General features: G+C 40.0%; 1 protein-coding gene across 3 annotated transcripts in view; it reads right to left on the bottom strand.

Annotated features, from left to right (window-relative positions):
* Positions 1 to 569: 569 nt before the first annotated feature.
* LOC119819176 (cytohesin 1 interacting protein) overlaps positions 570 to 17,746 on the bottom strand; it is a 63,149-nt gene continuing 45,972 nt past the window's right edge. For all 3 annotated transcript variants that reach the window (XM_038337236.2, XM_038337237.2, XM_038337235.2), the window contains 4 exons: positions 17,613 to 17,706; positions 14,909 to 14,978; positions 6,435 to 6,501; positions 570 to 2,012 (listed from right to left, as the gene is read on the bottom strand). In XM_038337236.2, the coding sequence (XP_038193164.1) occupies positions 1,543 to 2,012; positions 6,435 to 6,501; positions 14,909 to 14,978; positions 17,613 to 17,706 (701 nt within the window). In that variant the 3' untranslated portion in view covers positions 570 to 1,542. The remainder of the gene's footprint in view (positions 2,013 to 6,434; positions 6,502 to 14,908; positions 14,979 to 17,612; positions 17,707 to 17,746) is intronic.

Genomic DNA, 17,746 nt, shown 5'->3' with positions numbered 1-17,746 from the left:
GGTGTTTTTAGACTACCTGATACTCCATATTTGGGAGGCAGAACTGATGGTGTGACTGAGAAATATGCCTCAGAGAGCCTCTAGCGGGTGAGTTCTTAGTTCAAAGAATTTATAAGCCGGGCGGTGGTGGCGCACACCTTTAATCCCAGCACTCGGGAGGCAGAGGCAGGCGGATCTCTGTGAGTTCGAGACCAGCCTGGTCTACAAGAGCTAGTTCCAGGACAGGCTCCAAAGCCACAGAGAAACCCTGTCTCGAAAAACCAAAAAAAAAAAAAAAAAAAAAAAAAAAAAAAAAAAAAAAGAATTTATAGACAAAACATCCCACCTAGATATCTTTTATTAATTTACTACTTATTATGCTATAAACTTCCCTATCTCACCTTATTCTCAAAAGTACTTTCTGTGGATCAACTTGAAATATCACTTAAATGTAGCAGTTCTATTGAAAACACACACATGCGCACATGCGCGCGCGCACACACACACACACAGGGCTTATAATCAATGTGTGTTTAGCACATGGTTCGGACTGTTTACTTTAGCATATAGGTAATGAGCAACTTTATCAACAGAACAAAGACTTTAATGGATGTTGAAATAAAACAGAAAATGACGGAAAGGTGAGGAAACAATACAAGAATAGCTATTGGAGAAGCAAGGACTGAGGCAGCACCTATGTGGGATGTATCCTGAGGAGGAGCAGGAAAGGCTCTTGTCCCACCCTCCTTTTTAGAAGTTTAAACATTTACAGTAAGATATAATCACAGAGCTACAGGATTCTGAGATTTCTAGATTTGGCATCCATGTTTAGGTAGAAAAAAAATTGAAATGTCCCAAAATAAAATTCATTCATCTTATTTAGACATCATTCCCCCCCCCCAAAAAAAGCAGGGTAACAGTCCCAAGTGCTCCACCTCAGCAACCCATTCCATGCTTCTTAGGGAGCTCAGCTCTTTGCCTCTAACGCTAACCTCCTTCCTCTCTGTCACTGTCAAAGTAAGGCGACTGATAGTTATTTTTATTTATTTATGATCATTTAATAGTTTGTAAATACTTAAATTCTCTCTTGCGAAGGCTGCCCCCAGAGGCTACTGAGGAAATTAAGCAAACAAAAAGTTTTGTAGTCTACCAAATTAACCTATAGAAGGCAACCCAATAATTATATCCTGTCACTCCATGTTCACACTTGACTCCAAAGAGTTCTTTGTATTTTTTTTTACAAACATAGTCAGTAAAATAAATACTTTTGTACTTTTGTGGCCAGCATTAGAATGAACAGGCATATTATTTATTACGTTATCTAATCTATTGCTTTTTTCCCCCTGATGCCCGCTTAGAACTTGAGCTGTACTGGATGAAATAAAAATGATATAAGACCCAAAAATATAACCATGTAAGAACATAAACGTCCATGCTGCTGTGAATTGGGATGTGAACTTGGCGGTCAGGCTGTACTGCACCACCAAGCCAGGTGGAGCTCATCTAGGCAAGTGGAGAGAGAATTGTGAGCCCAGCCGATTCAAAGGGTCTCTGCCACGCCCGTCAGAAGCGACTCTCTTCCTCTTCCACTGCACGATGAAGGCCAGGAATGAATTTCAAAATGTGCTTCCGGACACTTCCCCGTCTGCTTTTCCGGGGCAGAGTCCCAAACATGCTTGAGTAATTGCCTTCCCACATCGGGGATAAGGAGCCACTGCTGGTGATACTGATGCTTCGGTTTCTCCTGGAAGAAGCATTCCTCAGAATATCATCTCCGTCCTTAGAGAGAAAGCACTCGTCGTCCGTGCTGGTCTGCCGGCTGAAGGCGCCCCGGCTGGAGTCCTCAGACACACTTGTCCTGTAGCCATCCTCGCTGTCCATGGTCAGGGAGCTCAGGCGGCTCTTACAGCTGCTACTCTCACTGGGCAGTCGGTTTTGGTCCAGGAGAGCTGGGCCTGGCCCCAGCAGGTTTCCAAACAAGGACAACTCATCCAGGTCCATGTTTCCCAAGTTTTGGGAGTTAGCCACATCTCCTACAATACAGAGAGGAGTCTATTGTGGGATGGATAAGACCACCAGTTCCCCCAAGAAAGCACACCCAACTTTGAAGAAGCAAGAGTAGAAGGACACACGCTTTGGCCTGAGTGTTCAATTGCATAAATATGATTAGAAGAGTTTTCCAAACTAGCATCCATGGCCTAGCTCCTAAGGAAAGGGTCATAGACATTAGAACCTAGAATAAATTAAAGCAAGATATTTCATGCCCATAGCTTGGATGTGGAATATACTCCAAGAGATTCATGTAGTGATGGTATTGGGAGGATGATAAAAACATTAAAAGATGCAGCCTCCTGTGAGGGTTTAGGTCACTGGGAACATGGTCTTCATTACAGCTTCTGTGTCCTGGTCCGTTTTGTTTTTTCCCCTCAGGCTCCAATTGCCAACAGAGCTTTTTTATTCTACTGAGTGCTTCTGTCATGATGGGCCATGATGGGCCCAAGTCTTATGCACTGAAACCTCCAAACTCTAAGCCAAGTACAGCTTCTATTTCTGTAAGCTGATTTACCCTAGTGGCAGTGAGCAAGCATACTTGATATGAAATCAGTTCCATCCAGCTGACACTATGACAACATGACCCTGTGAACCTCCAAGTGTTAATTTCTTAAGCTGGGTAACCCTGGAAACTTTTATGAAAATACTCACAGAAGTGAGGTCAAAATAAATGCTCAGAGAAATGCTTCTCTGACTCTCATCAGCTGTCTTTAAAAAGAATCATAAGTTTATTATCAAGCCATTTAAGGTATGATGTGGGATTCCCCTCTGTATGCTGTAAATATCATTGGTTAATAAAGGAACTGCTTTGGGCCTACAGCAGAGCTATAGGGGAACAGAGTTAGGCAGGGAAAACTAAACGGAATGCTGGGAGGAAGGAGGCAGAGGCAGAGAGAAGCCTGTCTCTGCTGGAGACAGACGCCAAAATTTTAGCCAGTAAGCCCCAGCCACGTGGTGATACACAGATTACTAAAAATGGGTTAAATTAAGATATAAGTGTTAGCCAGTAAGAAGCTAGAGCTAATGGGCCAAGCAGTGATTTAAATAATATAGTTTCTATGTGATTATTTTGGGGATGAGCAGCCGGGAACCAACAAGTGGCCCTTCCTACTACAAAGGCATATGGAAGAAGAGTTGCAAAGCAGATAAAAGGCTTATGAAGTCAATTACACTGTTCACTCTTATCCAAATTTCCTCCTGGAGTGACCGGGAGTCCTAGAATGGTGCTGAGCTTAGAAAGCTTCTCTGTCCTTCAAACATGTGCCTCCAAAAACTGTGTTCTATCTGCTAGGCCCGGTGTTTCCATCAGTGCTTCATAACCCACAACCGGGTTCCCCAAACTGAATGATGAGTCACACCCTGTTCTACCCCACCAGATTCTCATCACTTGGTCAGCTAATGTTCTCAGAGAAGCATAACTGAGAGAACGAGATGTCAAGTATGCCACAGGCTGTCCTGCCCCACCAACTTCTCATCACTCGGTTAGCTAGTGTGCTCACAAAGCATCACTGAAAACGAGAGATGTCAGGTACTCCTCAGGCTGTCCCATGTTAGTCATCTTTACTCGGTTCTCCTGTGTCTTTGCTTGGAAGCCCAAAGAGATACTGAACTTATTCCCTTTAATCTATGAGGTCAAGTGCAGCCCACCTGCATGGTATTTTCCTTTCTGCTACTACAACCTTCTTGGTATCATCTTACAATGAGTTGATATATATGGACAGAAGAGCAATTGTTTTATAAACCCTCATGTTCTGGGTGCTTCCTCTAGTTCTAGAGAGAGCAGATGAATGAACACCCTCAAAAAAAGCAATAATATCATGTCTAATATTAGATCTATTTATGAATTCCTGTACATGTGGAAACTGTATACACAGGGCTGCTTGGGAACTATCAGTAGGCAAAGGCTTCTGCAATATTCCATGTCTAAGAAAACCAGGAAGTTGAACAACAAGGATTCAAGGAAGTCTTTGTCACTGTCTCTTTCAAAAAACAAACAAACAAACAAACAAACCACAACCTTTTGATTCTTCAAAATGTAGTAGGATAGATCTGGGCGTGATGGTATGTACATTCCTGTAATGTTAGCTAGCATCAAAAAGGCGAGACAAGAGGCTTTCAACATAACCAAACAGCAACAAAAATGAACTGAAGTTTATAAAAAGAAAAGGTAGGTCAGTGAGATGACTCAACGGGTAATGGCCAACCTAATAACCCGAGGTCAATCAAGGGGACCCATGTAGTAGAAAGAGAGAACTGACTCTTGCAAGTTGTCCCCTGACCTTCACATATACACACTGTGGCACAAAACCTGTGTGTGAGCACAAACACACACAAGCAGTCTAAATAATAATTTATAAAAGAGAAGGAGCTCATACAAGTTTCATATTTGTCTACTAAAAAAAGCAAATCAAATCTCTATACTGTTATCAATGACTAAATGATGACTACGTGTTAAAAGGAGCTCCAAAAAACAAAAAACAAACAAAAAATAAAATAAAAGACTGTAAGATATAAGGTAGAATGTACTTAGACAGATATTCGTCAAAAGAAGACCTGAAATTGGCCAACCGATATATGAAAAATGTTTGGCGTCATTAATTAACTGGTAAACACAAATAAAAAGCACAATGACTCGCCTCACCCCTATAAGAATGTTTATGCCAAAAAGACACAAGATTGAAATTAATGGTGAAGATGTGAAGAATAAACAACTCTCGCACAATTCGTCTACTATGGAAAATGGTATTTTGGCCACACACACACACACATACACACACACACGTGCCATATAACCCAGTAATGCTACTGGTACATCTATCTATATCCATAGGAAACATAATGTATCAACAAAACCTGTACTGGCATGCTCATTTTATTACTATTCACAGAAGCCAAGAGATGGGCTCTACATGACACCTGTTGACTGACAAATGGAAGGAGAAGATACAGTCCATGCAGAGTGGAATACCACTTACTCATCAAAAAAAAGTGAGAAATTTCATTATTTGTGATAGTATGGGCATGGAGATTGTTATGTTCAATGAAGGAGTCCAAATACAAAAACAGAAATATGAAATGATCTCTGTTCCATGCACTCTCTGAAAATGTTTGCTGGTATAATAACTGTTGAGAGCACAGTGGTGGGTACCAGAGGCTGGGCAGAGGGATAGAGTGGAGAGGCCACTGGAAACCCTGATCCATGGTCACTAGTCACAACTACATAAGGGTGGGAACTTCAGTGTGCTTTACATGGTGGGGTAGCTACAGCTAACAGGAGCCTAATATAAACTTCCAAGAGCTAGAAGGAAGATATTTTAAGAATTTTTACTACCAGAAAGAAAGGAAGAAAGAAAGGAAGGAAGGAAAGAAGGAAGGAAGGAAAGAAGGAAGGAAGGAAGGGAGGAAGGAAGGAAGGGAGGAAGGAAGGAAGGAAGGAAGGAGTCTGAGGAGTTAGCTAGTTTATCTAGACTTAAACGTCATGTAATATCTACATCACAGCATATCACATTATATCCATCACCAGATACAGCTTGTTTGGTTGGTTTTATGACTCGGTTTTAAGCAATTTTTAGATGGCAGCTTTTTCTTCAAAGTATTACAGTTTGAACCAATACTCCAGGAGCTAAATAGAGGTTAGGGCACAGTATTTCTAAAGAAGAGTTGGCTGACATTCCAGCCATACAGCTGGTGACTTCAGGACATTACTTGTGCAGAGACTTCCTTCCTGCCAGCTATGGTGGTGCATGCCTGGGATGTCAGTGTTTGTGAGACTGAAGCTTGAGGATGCTTGCTGGGGCTGCATCATGATCACCAGGCTATGCAGGGCTATATAGCAGGACACTGTCCCAACTGACCATACAAAAAAGAAGTTTGCTTCCTCAAGTAACACAGCAAGAGCAAACCAGCTGACTAGACTCAACTCCTTGCTTCAACAAGCATAGATAGCAAGTGCCTATTACCAGCATAATAGTCTTATATGTCTGACTTGGTCCTGAGAGTCTCCGTATAAATGCAACCCATATAATTTAAAAAAAAAAAACAATTGGTATTCTATCTGTAAAAGATGTAGCTATGCCAGTTTTGAATAGCCTCAACCAGAATACCATGTAATGTTATCTGCAGCTCTTCTGGAATTATTGGTCACCTATGGCAAGTGTGTGTATTCCTATGTCCTACATGTTTTCACATGTGTATGCACTACATGTGGAGGACTGTAGCTTGACTCACCCTTCCGCAAACACATGGGTCACACTAGTGTTCATCCCAGCAAAGCACAGGCTAGTGTCCTTCATCTGTGCTAACTAGACTTTTACTGTAATAGCGATAATCTTAAAATATTTGGAGGCAGAAATACAGAGAGGGTGTGATGAGAATGTGGTTTCCTGACAGGAAATTGAGCTTACCATGCAGCAGGCGCTGTTCCTGTAAGTGCAGAGACCTGAGCTCCACCCATTTTTTCTTCAAGGTTTGCTGTGAGAAAAGACAGGGGGAAACATTTTGAGTCTTAGGAAATCCCAAGGAGGCAAGGCAGTGGAGACATACAGCATGGCCAGGTACTCCCTTTCTTTAAAGACTTCTGCTGAATTACATAGGATATTAGAAATTCTGATTGCTCAAGGGTCAACAAGTATTCTCTTCAAGAACAAGAAAACCAGTGAAGTTCACGTAACTTTATTCCTAAAATATAGAACCAGATTGCTTTTCCATATGAATAATACAGATAACGTGGAATAAAAAAGCACAGAGTCTCAGGGATGGAGGCGTTAACAGATGTAAAAGTTTGTACTAACAATTAAAGATTAGTAAACGCTTAGTAAATACCACCATCAATCAGAGTCTTGGCTCTGAAATAATCCTCTTATTAGACATCCACCTAGAACACACTTAAGCATTCTAGCTTTATTGTTTGTTTTGAGATATCATTTCATGTAGCCCAAGTTAACCTTGAGTCTTGATCACATTATGTAGTTGAAGATGGCATTGGACTTTGGATTCTCCTGCTTTCGATTCCCAAGTACATGCTCCACCATGCCATTTATGATGTTCTGAGAAGCAATCCCAAGGCATGATGCTTGTTAAGCAAGCATTCTACCAACTGAACTGTGTCCCCAGCCAATACCCAGACTTCACAACTCTCTTTCCTTGGCTGCTGTGGCAAATGAAAAGAGTTACCCTCGTGAGAATGAGGAGACCATGAGAACAGGCACCCAGCACACAAGGCCTGGCCTGGTCCAGTCACAGAGCAGCCAAGTCAATGGAAGTTAAAGCCAACTGGGAAGAAGCCATATGGACAGGCAGGTGTGACATGCTCACTCTGCTTCCTGTTTCCTGCCCCCTGCTTTACCCCTGCCTTTGGCATTTTAGGTCCCCATAGCAAGGCCAGCATGTGGGTACAGCTCACACTTGCCAAGGACATTTGCCCACAAGAAAGATGGCCTAGTTGGAAAAGAGCAATACTTTGTATGCCATCACCTGGAGGGAGTAAATGGTGATTAAAATAGAAAGATTATTTTTAATGTACATTTGAAAGGAAATGGGAGAAAGAGAGGAAGAGAAAATCTCCAGAACATCATTAAATGAGTAAGCGGAGCAGGGGTCGTTGCTCGGTCTGGAGAACACTCAGTCTGTCTCACAGCAGCATCTGAGGCAATTCTATGGCTGCCAATATTCAGTCAAATAACAAAAGCAACAAAATGCTGGCGAAGTTCATTTGTTTTTCCTTCCGCACTGTGATATCATTCTATAGCCTTCATGGGGGGCTGGCAGTAGCCGCCACTGCTCTTGTCATCTTACAGGTCTAGAGTCATGAGAAGGCCAGAACCAGATGCTCATGGAGCACAGGGCTGGCCAGAGCTACCAATGTGTACCTACACATGGCTTCTTTGCTCAAGGTATTTATCTCTTACAAGAGAATAGAGCACAGGAGAGGAATAGGAATGGTCAAAACTCAAAAACACAAAGACAAAAATGTTATTTCTGAATTTACTTTGCAAACGTACACGGTCAGAGCTTTCCAAATAGTTTATATTTGTGGCAGAAGGTTTTATGGTCACTGGTTTGCTGGTCCAACCTAGTCATCTAGATGTGCCACGACTTACACCAAGAAAATACAAGTAGAAAGAGCAGAGATACCAGGGTGACTGTTTTTAATGTGAAACTGTTTTGTACTATCCTCAGGGTGATTTCTGACTGTGTTACTGCCATCCCAATCATACATTCAGAAAGATCTCAACTTTCTGTATCAGAGGCGTGGTAAAGCATATGTGGATCTGGCCATAGGATACCCCATGATGACCCTGGACCCCTACATGGCAGGGAAAGATAAATACTGCTTTATGGATATATAAGAGAACAGCTTCCTAAAAACAACCCTCGGCTAACACACGAGGAGCTGGTTCCAGCTATGGCCCCAGCCTTTTCATTCTCCATAAGGCAAATAACGTTTCTCCTGGCCGCTTACCTTTTCACTGCCGCCTTACAAATAATGTGCCATCAACTGTCATAATTTTGCTGGAGGACGGAAAATAAAATTTCACTGAAGCAAAGTATTTCTCTATGTATAGAATGGGTGTCATGGGTACCAGAGATAGACTCAAAGCTTGCTCTTTTAACCAGTCCACTATTTGTGCTAAGCATCTGAAACATAGGTTAAGATAAAGGAAATCCCTGAAGATGTGACTCAGAAGGGACAACTTCTTCCAGAGGAGAGAAGAGACTGGGGCTCTAACGAGTCTTTGCAGCTTGAATGTTCATGTGTGGGGAATGCAAAATAAATGTCATCGTGTAGAGGGGAAGTCAGCCTGACTTTAGTTATAGGTGAGACAGTTGTCTCTGCCTTGAGGGATACACATCTCATCGTTTAAGATTAGTTGTGAGACACAAATGCAGGATGGAAAACAGAAATGAACTTCCAGATACATCAAGCAGAAGCATCAAGAGTTAGCTAGGAGTTTAGATCCTGTGCTAATATGTGGTTTCAATGTGTCTATTTAACACAAAGAGCTCAGCCAAATTTCCTTCCTGACAAATGAACCCTGGCAGAGTATTCGGAACTAAGAAAAGGAGGCCGACAAAAGCTGCTAGCTGCTGGAGGCGCCTTCGGAAACAGGGACACAGCGATGTCTCATAATTTGAGCCACACAGTGCTGTTTACTTTCTGAGAGCGGTAGTCAAGCTGCCAGACCTAGCCCTGCAAGGGGAGGTTTGAAGCTCAGTGTGGAGGGAATTGTACAATTGTCCCATGGAAATGAAGAAGCTGACACTCAACTCCAAAGCATCCTCAGATGTTCAATTACAGGAACGGCATGCTACTCAGTGTTAGGAATATTTCTTAGATTGCTTCTCTGCCAAGGCAAATAATTCCTCCCGGGTGGCACCAGGAAAGTACGGCAAGGGGAAGAGAGAGAGAGAAAAGGGGAGACCACACGAAACCCGAAGACCACGTGTGCATTCTCCAGGGGGCAGCCTCAGTAGCCTGTGGGAATGGTCCTGACCCTCTCTGGGAAGGGGATCACCGCTTGGCAGGCTTTCTTAACCCTCGCTAGGGAGGGGTCACTGCTTGACAGGCTTTCCCGGAGGTGGAGTCTGGACCAAGGCAACTCCCAGAGGAGGGAGATTAAACTGGAACTTTCCACCCAACATTCCAAAGATGGATGCCAGGGGCTGGAATGAGGCCCTTGACTATAATATTCCAGACTCTTTGTATAAGGGGGTGTTAGGGAGCTGGGGTGATGCTTTTGACCAAACACTAAGGACATGGATTTTCTTCAAGTAATAAAGTAACAGGCAGGATTCAAAACAGACACCAAGTAAAAATTTATAAATTCTGATTAAAAAAAAAGAAAAAATAATAAAACAAGTGTTCATAAGCACAAAAAGTTGAGAGAAATAAGAACAGATAGATATAAAAAGGAATAGTTTGTCAATAAAGTAGGAATCACATGTAAAAGCTAATTAGAAGGAACACATGCTGTTTGGAAAACAGATAACAAGGATACTGCTGATGTCATCAGTAAGGCAGACAAATCGAAAGACCCTAAGGCATTTCTAACAGAATGCCACAAGGTAATGTGAGGAGCAAAAAAGACAATAGACAATGCATCCAATAAAATGGTTTGGCCAGAGCTAGTGTCACATGTCTTGTAGACATAAAGATCAGTGCCTATTTTAAAAAATATGAATGACGTATGAGTCTGGACCTAATTAAGTTGGAGCAAAAAGTAGCCAGGAGAGTGAGGGAAAGAAAGACACACAGATACACACGCACACACACACACACACACACACACACAGAGAGAGAGAGAGAGAGAGAGAGAGAGAGAGAGAGAGAGAGAGAGCAGGAAAGGAGATGATATAATTAGAAAGTACTCTAGAAAAAATTACTAAGAGGAACAAAAGGAAGCATGAAAATAGAATGCATGAATAATTAGGACAAAAATCGCATCTATAGCAGATGTTTACATGTTAAGAAAAAAAAGTTGTATCAGGTTCTGCCATATATTTGAAAACTTTATTAGAAAACACATATTAGAAAACTTTATTGACCAAAATAGAATCCACTAATGCTGTTCCAAAAAAAAAAATCATCTGAGTAGTTTTACTACTAATAAAGAAATTGAAACTGTGGTTTGAAAGTGTCCCCCCCCCAGAAAGAACCCCAAGTCCTAATGATGCAGATGGCATTATAAAAATTCTACCAGAGAACAAAAGAGGAACAACCCAGCTCACGTCATAAACTTAGTAAGTTTAACACTGAAACCTAAGAAGGAGTCTGAGAAATAAAAATATAGGTCAATCAGGGTGATTTTCAAAATTCACCAATAGTAGCAAAGTAAGTCTAAAAGAATGCAAAATGATTGCCAGTCTCAAGGTGACCATGCCGGGTTTATGCTCAACATTAAAGGGTGCTTTTACACTTGAAAAATACTTAGTACCACTCACCATATTGATAGATATTTTTTAATAAATCTTTGAAAAGACGTTCTTACCAGATGCATAGAAATGTATTGAATAAAATTTAATACATAAGCATCATAAAACCCAGTTTAAAAAAAAAATAGGGTTTAGATGGGAGCCTCTTGAACCTGAAATGTATTCATCAAAAGTACTCATACCTAAAGTAAAAGAGCTTCAAGAATCACCTTAAAGGACAAAATAACGATGCCTCTGACTGTTTCCCTCATCTGATGCAAACCTAGCCGAGACAGCACAGCAGAGAAGGAAAGAACCCGGATCCACATTTTACAGCTACGACCCTTATAGAGCACAACAAATAACACACAAACAACTTAGGGGAGACTGTATATATGGTCCAATGAAGTGTTTGATTATTAACAATAGCATAAAATGATTAACGTATGCCTATATCTAACCATAAAAATTTACCTTTACAAAAAAACCATAATAAAGTCATAACGTACAAAGGACGATATAGCAAATGACTGTATGACCTATATGTATACGATGATCAGATTTTTTTGAAAGATGCAAAGAAAAAATATTAAAATTGCCAAGACAACTGTGGTATGGAGAGTGGGGTAGAGAAGAGGGAGGGGAAACTGTGGCTGGGATGATAGACAGACCGACAGACAGACAGACAGTCAGACAGACAGACAGATATGTCTTTAGGAACTGACCCTGTTAAAGCAGGTATGGCCTTGTTGGGTAAAGTGTGTCACTGTGAGAGCAGACTTTGAGGGTGCCTATGCTCAGAGCACTCCCAGTGTGGACACAGGCACCTTTTTGTTGCCAGTGGATCAAGATGTAGAACTCTCAGCTCCTCTCCCAGTGCCATATCTGCCTGCATGGCACCATGTCCCACCATAATGATAATGGACTAAACCCCTAAAGCTGTAAGTCACCCCAATTAAATATTTTCCTTTATAAGAGTTGTTGTGATCATGGTATCTCTTCACAGCAATAGAAATCTAAAACAATAACCTACAAAAAAAGAATATAAAATACTTTGTAATATTTAATGGTCTTGCCTATCTATATAAAATGAAATGTCAATCAAACCTCTGGCATTTATTCATGGAACCTGATGATTTGACAGATGACCAACAGAATAAGAACACTGTCCAATTAGCTATCAAACGCGACTGCAAATCGAGTTGTTATAGAATAAACTTGTTGTACACGGTGAAGAAATGTCTTTGCCAAGGTACCTTTGATTGTTTTGTTTGTTTGTTTTTCATAAAGGAGCTGATTAAGCAATAGCTAGACAGAAAGAAGTAAGAAGTAGATAGGAGACCCAAATTGAGAGAATACTGAGGAGAAGAAGGACAGAGTTGGTGGGAGGGGGAGGGAGTGATCATCAGTCAGACAGATAAATATGCCATTCCTAAATAAAAAAGGTGCTACCACATAGTAGACCATAGAGAAGAAATATGGGTTAATTCAAGTTATAAGATCTCATTAGCAACAAGACTAAGCTATAGACCAAGTATTTATAATTAATAATATGTTTCTGTGCAGTTATTTTGGGAGCCAGCTGATAGGACAGAGCTGACTGTTGTGACAGAAAAATATTGTCTACACTAAGTTGGATATAAAAAAACAAATTAACCAGCATATCACAATAGAAAACATTTAAGTAAATATGGACTTACATAAAAATTATTTTAAAATATAAGTTTCATAGCAATTCATCTGAGGAGAAAAGCAGAATATAAAGTAAATTTTATTGGGAGAACTGCCTGTGCATATGGGGAAAAGTCCAATTATACCATACTTTATAGCACATGCAAAGATTGTTTCTGGATGAATTAAAGAACTCAATATGAAAAAGCAAAAAAAAAATGAATTTTTTAAAAAAAAATTTAATGTAGATGACTGACAACTGATTAATATTGAAGAGCTTCTTGATAAACAAATATATCAAAGGTTTTTAAAGAACTAAGAAAACAAAATTTAGAGCTCATTAACCTAGGACACTTTTAATTACCTAGAAACCAGTTCTTCAAGAGTAGCAGAGAAATATAAGAGCATTTCTGAGAAGATCTAGTGGTCATTATTTAATAAAGTAATATGAGAGAACAACAAACACCCATGGAAAGATGAAGAATGCGAGCCCACCAATGAGACATTAGTGTATGTTTTCACTTCAAGCTATTCGTAATAAAATTTCATATTATGTATGCTTTAATTGATAAATACCCTGAAGTAAATACGAGGAAGGTGCATTCTTAAATAGACATTCAAAGTAAATTTAAGGACCTACTTATATTCTAGAAAAGAACAGAGATTTTGAAAGGCTTGCACATTGATAGTTAAAACTAGCTAATTATGCACATTAAAATTTCAGAAATTTTGTTAAAATTATGTTCAAAGAGTAGAAATCACTGAACACTATGAAATAGTGTTTTTAAGTAAGTACTTTCATTTCATGTATATAGATGTATTATTTCATGTAATAAAACATAAAATAACTAGTCTATTTTTCATTACCCCTTTTTAAAACAAAAGGTTGAGGACATCTGAAAGAAGATATTCACCAAGATTATTCGCTGTTTACAAAAAAATTAAACTTTGGAAGTTTTAATAAGCCTAAAGATAGTATATAGTTTTCATTACCTCTTGTATAAATGCCATAAAAATTTTAGAAGCAGTTCATTAAAGTGAAGAATATATAACAATTTACAGTATATTGAAGATCCTAGCCAATGCTATATGAGAAGAAAAGTAAATTAATTAAATATTTGAAAATTAACTAAAGATATGAAACTTAAAAGACAAAGGTTATCTTTTCTGCTAGAGAATGCATTTGAAAATGCATGAAGGTAATTATTCTGGAGTATATGAAGTATGAAATGAAAATGGGAAAACATATTCAAAATTTGAAAAATGAAAGCCACAAAGATTTCAAATGTTTTCATGTATTGTATGAATAAAATTTAATTCCTTTCCATATCTTAGCTGAGAGGATTCATCAATGATTTTTTAATTGATTTTAAAATTCATGGGGATGGACACTACTGCAAGAGTGTCTAACCCAATATCAAATTGGCTTGCTAAATGATCATGGTAGAAGGAAAAGATTCTAGATAAAATATAAATAGTGAAACCAATAGTTAATGAGTGTACTTCATGTGAAAAACTAATGGATGCGGGTTTTTACAAAGTACAATAAGGAGCTTGCTTGTAGCCAAGCCATCTCTGCATAGGCTGACTGCTCCATTGGCCTACAGGAGTAGCACTAAGATGAGATCATCAACTGGGACCTGGGAGGAGTCAGGAGCCATCTTTGACTCACTTTTTCAGAGTCTGGAATTCATAACTTGGAAGGCTCACCAATCACCAGCCAAGAGAACTGAGATTTTGAAAACCTTCAAAGAGCCATGCACTGAGCATCCTGCATTAGGCACTGTCACTTGTGACCCTTTTCCTTCCTTTCACGGCAATAGTGTGTTCGATAGTACTGGCGAATTCAAGGACAGCCACAGGGTTGGTGGCAGATACTTCATTTTTAGGCTGGTGCAGAAGGAAAGGAGGCAAAGGACTCTGGGAAAGCAACGTGCTGGGCCTGCTAGCATTCTGCAGCACTCGGTGCATACCCCCACTCTTTTTTCCTCCTTAAACAAAATGTAAATCAAGAGTGTCACAGGTGCATCCGTGAATAGTTCTTCAGGTAAGATGCCTTCCCGCTGGCTCTCTGAGCCTCCTAGACTCTGCATGAGGAAGGAAGAGGGTGATTTACACATATTCACAGTCTTAGCTATTCCTGAGAGAGTAATTGCTTGGCCCTTGACAAGTCAGCAGTTTAGATGTGTCCTGCCATTTCCCCTTCAAGGGCTATCTCAGTTCCTCCGACAGATCATTATTCTACTCCTCATACATTCAAGGACGAAAAATGATGTGCTCTCCTAAAAGAAATTACCTTTAATGCCTGCAGCTTTGCTTCGAGCTCTGCTCTCCTGTGAATCATTGTTCCATTAAGAGTCTCTATCCTGTTTGAAGAGAAAGGACAGGTGGGGGTAAGTCGCAGAGCTATGCCTTCAAAGGGGTGCCATCCCTGTGAAGCACCACATGTGAAGAATAGACATATTCAACATAAGTGCCACCTTTCCCAATGTGTTCAACTACGATTGTGGACACTTGAGCATATGAACCTAAGCCAAGTTTTCCAAGAACATTGGGAGAGAGAAAGGGGGAAGAAAAAGTGTCTGACAAAATGTAGAGAGAAAGATGTTGTTAATTTGCAAACCCTAGCTCATTTTCTAGAAGGCACTATTTGCTAATGGTGGTTACTCTCCACTAGAACTGATTTTTGCCTGGACAAACTGAATAATCTCAGCCATTTGGTGAATATTCACTGGACTTCTACTATGAGCCAGATAGTATGTCAAGAAAAATGTTATTCAGGACATTCATTGCAGGGGGCTCAGTTTGCTAGTTGAAGCAGGGTAATTTTGTCTGCAACCTCGTATGGCTATTTCATCTCAAACCCTTTAGTTTACAAATGGCCTTGTTAGAATTATCAGTTTAACAATGCTCTTCTCTTCTTACATCAAAGGTTTTCTAAAAATAGGAGGTTTGTTCTCTCTGGAGCTGGTTTGTTTTGATTGTTGTTTTGACTACAAATTCCCCATCTGAGTATGATAGCTAATTTCACCTTTGAATCATACTCTTAAGCATTTGAAAGTATTTGTTCTAATTCCTTCTGACTAGTACATTGTAATTATGTTCATAGAAGTGTGAGAAAAATTTAAAACGTGGTAAGAGCACTATATGTGACCCACCTATTCTTCCAGCATCACACCCAACACAATAAGATGGTAGTCTAAATTCTGTCTGGTTTCTAATCAAGACAGTCTGTGTCTGGTGGGCAACAGAATCACCATAAAGCTTCATAAGACTCTCAGTGTTGCTCAAGCCTGTCTAAGTAAGGGATGTGCACAGCTGTAGAGATGTGCCCTCCCTTCAGTATTTGTCCACAGTATCTCATTGATCACAGTATCAATCATCTATTTCTAAGAACCATCTCTAACCTTATTTGTCTGTGGTCTTCTTGCTTTGCCTATGTGGTTCATATTTTTCTGACTCTGACCAATAGCATTTTATCTATCTGGTTCTAGGTTCCTTTGAGGCCAGAGCTTTCCTAACTTTTACCCTTGAGAACGAGAGTTCAGAGGGCGGGGCCCCACTCTGCCCTCATCTGTCATCCATGAAACTGCCTCAACACACCCACCCAGAATTTCCTTTGACGTATCATGAAGGATCTGGTAAATTCTACTGGCAGCTCACCATGAACAGCTGTAACTGGAAACAGCAAATGTTGACATTCATGGCAGGTTAGATCCCATTCCATTGTCACTCACTAGTCGGCTGAACTCAACTAATCCCTCTTTACCTCGGGCACTCACTGTACATAAAGGAAGAAAGCCAGGCGGACAAGGAGGCTACGAAACAAAAAGAATTAGGCAACGCTGAAACCACCTGGCTCAGAATAAAATGTAAACTCCCTGGCACAGCAATGCTCCTCGAGATCTGATGTTTGGCCAACTATGACTTCATTGCTCATGCTTTCTCTCTAATCCACTAGCTGCCAAATTCACTTTGTCCTCAGGGTATGTGAAATCCTTTTCCAGGGCTCAAAGACATCTTTCTTTACCCCAGTGTTCCTACCAGGAGTTCAGAAGGCCATTTCTTCTTCAGCTCCAATGGTACATCGCTAGAGTGGAGCACTTTGAACATCAAATCTCAGCTGGCCACTTTCTTACTCCCCTGTTGCACTATTCTCCTTCCTTATATTGGTTATCAATAACTGCAACTAAAACACTTCAAGTTTTTCTTAGAAAGCTTTTTTTAGAGTTCAACGGTCTTTATTTTTGCCTCTTTAGAACATACATAGAGATAAAAACTTAATATTTTCTCACTATATATGATTTTAATGCAACAATAAATTCAATTGTAACTGCTTATTAATATCTTACTGGGTTCTTGGAACAAACATAAGCAAGCCCAGTGCTGTCTATATGTCATTGTGGATGCAATGACTATCCTTGCATATTTATCGCCTTGAGGTTTTTAAAATAAGCCTCAAAGATTAAGCCCATTGAGCAGCTGGGAAGACCAGTGTCATTCTGATAAGATGAACATGAGTACATGTTACTATGAATATTCCAAGGTGGGGAACATTGAGGAATTTTTTTTCACTAATCCTTATGGAACAGTAACAGAGGAAAACAAGATGTTTGAGAATATGACAGAGAGAAAAATGGTATAGCTGAAAGATTACAGGAACCATGGAAGCAGGACCAGTTTCTCTTGGTCCAAAGAAATGTGTGCCAGTTTTATTAAATCAGATATCAAAAATACATTAACAAATGATGTCCCTTCTACAAAACACCTTTGTCTAGTGACATTCCCTGACTTCAGACATTAACAATACGTTCATGACTCATGAAACCCTGAGAAACAAAAGAACCCCATAAAACTGTCTGTGCCCATCCCAAAGCTGTGCATGCTGCCTTGTTTTTGGTGACCTACAAATAGTCTATTCACTCACAACAACCCCCCCCCAAACATTCTTAGACACCAAAACATCTTTGAAACCCCAGAGCAACTAAGTGGATATTTACGTTAGCAGATTTCCTGATGATCGGATCAGGTCAACCACTTGTTTGTGGGTAAAGCCTTCTGTGCTCACACCATTGATATTTGCAAGGATGTCACCTGGGAGACGCCAAGGAAAATGAAGATTTTATTAGTTACT

The sequence above is a fragment of the Arvicola amphibius genome, chromosome 7 (assembly GCF_903992535.2).
Source record: "Arvicola amphibius chromosome 7, mArvAmp1.2, whole genome shotgun sequence".
NCBI lineage: Eukaryota > Metazoa > Chordata > Mammalia > Rodentia > Cricetidae > Arvicola > Arvicola amphibius.
Note: the sequence above shows the minus strand (reverse complement) of the source record. Positions and strands in the feature narration are given on the sequence as shown.